At 43.7% G+C, this 7,949-nt stretch overlaps 1 protein-coding gene across 1 annotated transcript; it reads left to right on the top strand.

Annotated features, from left to right (window-relative positions):
* The first annotated feature begins 4,922 nt into the window (after positions 1-4,922).
* Positions 4,923-7,084, top strand: hoxb13a (homeobox B13a). The gene is made up of 2 exons (XM_037476193.2): positions 4,923-5,637; positions 6,528-7,084. Exons 1-2 carry the CDS (start codon positions 4,923-4,925, stop codon positions 6,773-6,775), a joined length of 963 nt encoding a protein of 320 aa, XP_037332090.1. The 3' UTR covers positions 6,776-7,084.
* The last annotated feature ends 865 nt before the right edge of the window (positions 7,085-7,949 follow it).

Raw genomic sequence — 7,949 nt, 5'->3', positions numbered from 1 at the left:
TTACTCTGAAAATCTTATTTGTGACTAAAGTGGTGTTAGTTATAGACATCTAAAAATAATGTAAAAATGATAACCTATGGGCAACAATCAGAATTTAGGGATTTAAAATATAACAATAGTGATCTTTTATATTTGGAACTTTGATTGAAACAGCATAGTTAAGCTTCTAATAAATTGTATTTGTTCAGATAAATCTTTTTTGAATAACGTGACTGTTGAACCGTGGGAATCAAATAAACTGAGGCTGCCTTGGACCGTTACAATGACCGTTACGATGACGTGGTTTTATGGTCTTAATACTTCCCTCATGATTTTGTGGAAAACATATGAGGTATTTTGTGAAATATTGGAGCATTGTTTTTGATATAACTGCTACCACTGAATGAGATCAGCCTGACTATCAGTAACGGTGTCCCTTTTGGAGTTGTAACATTGGTACTGGCTCTATATACGAGTTAGGCCCTTGTACTGGCATTAAAGTGCACATTCTTTCCCTTCTTGCCCGCTGCCACCATTGCCCTTGTCTCTCTCTGCTAAAAAACGGAGACCAATCTCAAGAAATTCTAAGCTTCAATTTCTTCAGTTTCACAACATGATTGAATGCAGGCATTAGGTAGGGGTACAGGGAGTTTAATGAGCCACATTTATTACACAGTAGAGCTGAATGAGAGGCTCGCGGGCTGTGTGCAGCTACTAGGCACTGAGCAAAGCTTTGAATAGTGGAACTTACTCAAGAGACTCAAGATAGATTAAGATGCAAAACTCCTGCAACTAAATACGCTTATTTTGGAGCCCGGGACTGTGGAGAAGGTGGAACAATACACATGTCACCATTATGTGTTCATTATATTTGTATATGTTTTGGCTTACATTTTATACACAATTTACAAAATTGCAGAACATATACAGCAATTCTTACGCCAGCGTTTTTCTGGTCCTTTAACTGCATTTCATTGGCTTCCTCGTGTGAGAGTTTGCTCCGTTGTTCTGAAATGACTCATCATCAACATTACAGGACCAAAGCCTCTAGTCCTGTAATATTATAATATGTAAATCAAAAAAAAAGCTCAAAGTGTCAGACCAATTGGGTCAAATTACTGTCATTGTATAATGTTTTGTGGTGTCCTCTTTATGTTTAGTATCAATGGGACTGTTGTCATATCTGTATTTTCAGAGACCTTTGAGCGCAGAAGGATCACCTCAGATCATCTGCTGCATCTTAAAGATGCTGTGAAGAAGATGAAAAGAGCTGATTAAAGGAGAAAGGGGCATTGAAATGTTGGAGCCATGATTACAAACTAAGAGAGTTGGCTTGTTTGAATCTTTATGAATCTGTTTGGCAAATAACTATAGGTTTAGTCAATGTATTTCATACGAAATAACCCACAATGTTTCACTACTGCCATTGCTTTTTGTGAAAATTAAATATAATGTCTACTTATGCAGGCTTTTGTAAGTTTACTTAATCACTAAAAATACCACCTACATCCCTCTGAGACACGACCTTCTATTCAGATTCCACAGGAAGTTTCCTTTAAAAAGCCAATCTTCTCTGAAATACTCAATACTCTTCTCCTTGCTACTCACACAGAGGACAAAGTCTAGTACTCCACTGTATGCAGGGGAAATGACACGGTATTTAGGCAAGTTAGAAAATACGGCTGATTACTGGAGAAAAAAAGGTCAGGGAATGTGACGATGACAATCCTTGAGAAAGAATTTCATCCAAGCTTTTCAAGAGAAATAGATTTGATCTATTTAGGTAAGTGAAATTATGCTGCATCACTAATTAAACCCTGGAATATTTTCCTCTGTGGCTGTTGTTATGATTGAATAAAAATGGCACTTAAGAGTAAATAAAGCTGGTAAATGTACAAAACGTTTTTTAAAAAGTCCTTTTCTGAGAGGTAAGTTGCATTTTCCCTCTTTCTAATTAATTTTTAATAAGAATACAGAAAACGCTAAATAAAACATTCCAAAAACACTGACAAATAAACAACAAAACAAATAAGTGAATCAAGACACATATCTGGTCAAATTCAAGAAGAAAGATTCTCATGGAATGTTGTCACATAAGAAACGTATGTTTTTTTTAAAAAACATAATAAATATCAAATAAATCCATGACATAATAAGTTAGTGAGGGAAATATAAGGTTGGGATGCATCTTAATAACATGAATAAAGATCAGTAAATTGAAGCAATGTAGAGGCATGTTGGGCCAATGTTTGTAACAGGTAAAGACGCACAGCGTGTATCTCTATTTATTGAAAATTTAACTCCAGGCATTTTTTTCTTCTCTGCATTATTTCCACCAACCCTATGTTGACTCCTTAAATTAAGTCACAACTACCTGACTCGTTATTTCGTCTCTAAACAGCCCGTTCCGGTCCCGGTCCACTACTCGCCACGAAGAAACGCGCATGCCGCTCGCGTGGAAAAAAAGCGGTCCTTTGTTACAACAAATTCAATTTAACGTAATACTGAGATTATTTCAAACAAATACACCAGAATAATATCATCCATAATTCAATTCTTGATACAGGTAGATGTTCAATATCATACAAGCCGCTCTATTGAGCCTTCGCATCTGTATTTTAGTGTCTCCTAATGGACCGGGACCAAGACAAAATCGGCGTTAGGAGGTACTTGGTTGTAGTTTTGTTGCCTCGGTTAATATTCTGTTGATTGCAATTTTCTATGTTGTTGTGTTTAATTGTGTTTGCGAGCCTGTGTATTAAACGAATAAAGAGTTTCGAATCGAGATTATAGCCGAAAAACGCATCTAATATAGGAAACATATTTAAAGTAAATGTAAATAATGTATGCGAATGGCTTTTTCTTTATTTCTTCATAAAAATGAAATTATTGATGATTATAATCTATAAAACACAATATCACCAATTCATATTGCGGAGGCAGATATTACCTGGTTAATGATCTCTGGGCTCATGTTGCCCTTATACGGGTTAGACTGGTCATACTGGCCATCCCCGCACATCGCGGACACACTATGGCATCTTCCTTGTCATCCACCATCCGACACCAGCTCGCACATAGAGGCCTCGGGGGCTGCGGTGGCCTTGAACTTGTGTTCATTACATCTGTCTCTTTCAGTCTGCCCCCCCCCCCCCCCCCCACCTCTGCTTCCAGCTCTTTCTCTCGACGCGTTAAACTTAACCTTGACCCTCAGGGGGCAGTCTGCCCCCCCCCCCCCCTTCTCGCCCTCACCTTCTTAGCCCCAGCAGACCGGCTGTCTGGGTGGTTTGCGTGTTGGTTTGACTCACAAACCTCTCCAGAGAGGGTTCGAAGTTAAGCTTTGATTTAAACTACGCAACGTTATTTTGCGCGGGTTAGTTTTCAGTGAGCTGCGTGTCATCATGTCACATTCACTCACTTTTTGTGAACAGACCTTCTGAATTCATTTCATTTGGAAAATATATATTCTTGATACTGGAACAGATGAGTGAAAATATAAATAACAGAAAGAAGAATAAACAATAATTAAAAAAAACGAACCAAATCACCCGACAGGGACTATTTCGCCACTGCGGCCTTTTTGCAGTTTTTAATCTGTCAGTCGGCAAATTGTGGAGCATGATTACTTCTTATTAAAGATTTATTTTCCTTTCTGTACTTTAATTATGTTACCTTCATTTGTTTTAAAATATCACATGTATTCTTAAACGTCGGGAGGGAGAAAAAAAGTGGTTTTTTTCACCACTTTCTGTTTCTGTCTGTCTTTTGAATTAAAATGATGCAACCATTTAGAGCACTATATCACTGCACCGTAACGCCTGAACGTTTTCTTTCGCTTCAACTCTTAAACTAGATCACAGATGCTAAAATCCAGACTTTCTTTTCTTTCAGGGTGGCCTCGGTTTGCAGTCACTTAAAACAAACGGTTATTGTTCACTAGAAGAAGCTTTTAACATATAATAGAAGGTGGAAAGTGACAGTGAATCCATACAGAGTACATGAAAAGCTACATCACAAGATTGTGTTTAATTGTAACTGCGGCTCAAAAGTCACATTTCTCAGATCTCCAGCCATCCAAAATGAAGTGAGAGCGAGAGAGGGAGAGATTAAAAGAACAGTTAGGCCAAGAAATGTCTATACGGGCATATTTTAAAGAATGCAGAAACTCTTGCTGTGCTACTATTTGTAATGCCTTCATGGAAACAAAGAAACGCTCTTCTTCATATTTGAAGCAACGCTAATATGCGTCTTGAAATGTTGAAGTCTCGCTTTTCGTTCAAAGGGTCGACTGCAGGTGTTTCGATCGACCGCAGTGAATGTTCAGAGAGCATACGTTGTATGAAAAACACACAAACTGGTCCAAACTAACATTTTTCTCTCCTTGGCGGCCACAGGAGAGCTGAGTTCGACACGCCGCAGCTGCACGAGGAGCCCAAAGCGCCTCACGGAGCTCAAGATCTTCTCGTGCCACAACTCGAGCCTCATAAACATATTTTCTTTGACTGACAATCCCCATAAAGTCACTTCTTCCCCCACTTTTTTCCCCTTCTTTTTCGTTTACACCATCACGTGATCGTCCGGTCTCATCCAATGATGAAGCGCCCCCTTCACCCCGCTGCCTCCCTCCTCTTCTGGTCCCAAGGGCTTGTTGCGTCAAGGCTGTGGCTGGGATGTAACCGGAGGTCCAGTCGGTTACCGGGACTCTTTCCCTCCAAGCGAGCACCGGTACTAAACAGCAGCAAGGCAGCGCGCGCGCTACGACAGTGTGTGAGACGGCTGTATATGAACCACGCGAGCAGCGCGCGAGGACGAAACCCAGCGATCAGAGCTAATTGAACGCTCGCCAATCAGTCTGCGTCCAGTCAATGTAGACGTTCAGCGGGGAGGACTGGTGAGAGGAAACGGCAACGAGCGGGGGGACACACCGGGGAAAGGGAACGCCTATGACAGCCTCCTTAGTTCTAAACCCTCGCTGGCCAGCGGACACCGTGATGTTTGTGTATGACAACAACTTGGACGACATGAACAAGAACATGGATGGGCTGGTGGGCAGCGGCAACTTCGCCGCCAGCCAGTGCCGCAACATCATGGCGCACTCGGCGGCCGCTGCTGCTCTGGGCGGCCACGCGTCCGGCCTGGTGCACTCCTCCGCAGGCTACCCCGCCGTGGACGTGTCCGCTTCGGGATCCAGCGAGACCGGGGGGTCTTCCGGTAAGCCGTGTGCGTCCGGCCCGTGTCCGGCGGCCGCCGTGTCGCACCAGAGCTCCTCGGCTGCCACGGCGCTGCCGTACAGCTACTTCGGGAACGGCTACTATCCGTGCAGAATGGGGAGGGGCTCCCTGAAGTCGTGCACCCAGGCGGCGGGGGCCGCGCTCAGCTCGCAGTATATGGACACCGCGGTGAACTCGGACGACTACGCGAACCACCGGGCCAAGGAGTTCGCCTTTTACCACGGCTACCCAAGCCCGTACCAGTCCATGGCGAGCTACCTGGACGTGTCGGTGGTCCAAACGCTGGGAGCCGGGGAGCCGCGCCACGACACCTTGCTCCCCATGGACAGCTACCAGCCCTGGGCTCTAACCAACGGCTGGGGGGGGCAGATGTACTGCTCCAAGGACCAAGGGCAGGCTGGACACCTCTGGAAGTCCGCCTTGGCTGGTAAACCGTGTTTTTATTTGTATTTACAACATGTGTAAAGGAACTTTGCTATTTAGAATGACGCACAGGCCTAAAACGGTAACATTTGTCTGACATGTGTTTAGGAAACACGCAAAGCTATACATACAAATGTATCTATACACACACACACATACAGACACGCGCGCGCACACATTTTGTAGGTGTAACTTAAATTAGTTTTAATATTTAATAATGTATAATAATAATAATGTCATTTAAATGGACTGAAATGTTATTTATATAATACATTTATTTGATATAGAGTTTGGTACAATGATGCACAGTAAGACAAGCATTGTAAGCCGTTATTTGATAACTGAATTGTGCATCTGATGTCAATGTAAATATTATTACTCAGATTATTTAGCCTCATCATGCTCCTTAAAGGGGCGACAATTAATTTATGGAAAGGTCACGTGTTCACTAGTACCTTGGAGATCTGTTGCGGAAAATGAACTATTAGGGTTATTTCTGCAAATACAGTGGTGACTGTTTGCACACATAACTATGGTTAATTACGAATATCAGCGCAGTGGTTTGTGATTCAAAGAGGCACTCTATTGAAATCGTATACAGGCAATTTGTTACAGGGTTGGAATTAAATAACAGTCAATTAAAACAAAGCAATCAAACGAGGATACGAGTTGTGCATGTCCGCGTGCATGCGCGATTACACGGCAGGTCGCCCGCGTGGCCGTGGCGCTTGCAGACAGCAGACATCAACCATGTGGTCTTGTCTGTGTGTCGATGTCAATTTGGCTCCATGGAGAGCCACACCGTATATGCGGCCTGGATCCCACTCCGTGTGCCCGTGGGTTTACAGCCCCGGACCCCGCCGAGCCCCTTTGTCTTCTGTGTCCTCCAAACAGATGCCGTGGCTCACCAGCACGACGGCTCGCCTTTCCGCCGGGGCCGGAAGAAGCGGATACCGTACACCAAGCTCCAGCTAAAGGAGCTCGAGAAGGAGTACGCCGCGAACAAGTTCATCACCAAGGACAAGAGGAGAAAAATCTCGGCCGCGACCAACCTGTCGGAGCGGCAGATCACCATCTGGTTCCAGAACCGGCGGGTGAAGGAGAAGAAGTTTGTTGCCAAAGTGAAGACCAGCACTCCGTAGCGCACATTTTCTCTTGCACTCTGGACTATTTTCGTGAAGCAGTAATAGCATGTGATGCAAAAAGAAGGAAATTAAAGATGAGAAACATGATGGACAGTGCTTGTCCACGTGTGCCAACAAACGGGATGAAAATGCGAATTAAAAAAAAGGACATAAAGGACACCAAAAAAAAAGAGAACTGAAGTCCTCTGGTCAGCTGTCTCCTCAGAGGCATCCTGTAAATACAGCACCTTCCCGCCTGCTTTAATGTAACTGTCCCGTCTACTGTGTGTGTTTACTGTGTGTCGGTGTTGTCTTGTAGCCAATACCCCCCCCCCACCACCACCAAATACACGATGGTATCCAGTCCATATTGTTTAATCCCTGTAAATCATTAATCAAAGTATTGTGCAACAATTAATAAACACTTTTAATCCAGAAATTCCCTCCAGTAGTTATCGTGTCCTTAAATGAGCTGTTTTGCGTTTCCGCGATTTCTATTTGTTTTGCAAAGCAATTTACAATTAGTTGCTAAAATGTGACCCCCCCGTAGGAGGAGGATTCATACTTCTCCGTGCAGATTGAAACACGTTGATGGGACCGTGGGCCAGCTCTCTGGAGCCATCAGATCAATGCTATCCATTCTCCCCGCTAGAATTCCACGGGCCTGTAGACCCCGCGTGAACAAAACCTCCCACCGACTCCGTCTGACTGAGTGTCGGCGGGCTCGTGGTGTTAAGGCGTGTATTTTAACCCTTGAGTGGTGCTCTTTTTTTGGTTTTGTCGGTCTTTTGGACCCGTTGTATTTGGGGTGTTTTGATTCTACAAAATCAAACAATCTGAACAGATTTTGTGGAGCTCAGGCCTGTTTTCTTCTTTGTTCTCACTATGGTCAGCCTTCTCTCGAGGAACCCATAAAGGATGTCGCATTGTGTCCACTGAGTCCCTCAGGCATGTCAGAGCAACTCTCATCCCTTGAATTAAAGATTGAATTAGAATTAGATTTCCACGTGTAGACTTGTAGGACAGAAGGTACTCAGGACCATACATGTATCCACGAACATCGGCTTACAGGTTGCGGTTTGTGGAAATGGGTCCGATGTTCCGCAGAAAAAGACACCTCCACCTGTTCGTGAAGTACTGCGCCCATAGACACGGAGTGCTGCAAAAACTGCATTTATGATAGACAAATGCA

The sequence above is a fragment of the Pungitius pungitius genome, chromosome 12, assembly GCF_949316345.1.
Source record: "Pungitius pungitius chromosome 12, fPunPun2.1, whole genome shotgun sequence".
Lineage (NCBI taxonomy): Eukaryota > Metazoa > Chordata > Actinopteri > Perciformes > Gasterosteidae > Pungitius > Pungitius pungitius.
Note: the sequence above shows the minus strand (reverse complement) of the source record. Positions and strands in the feature narration are given on the sequence as shown.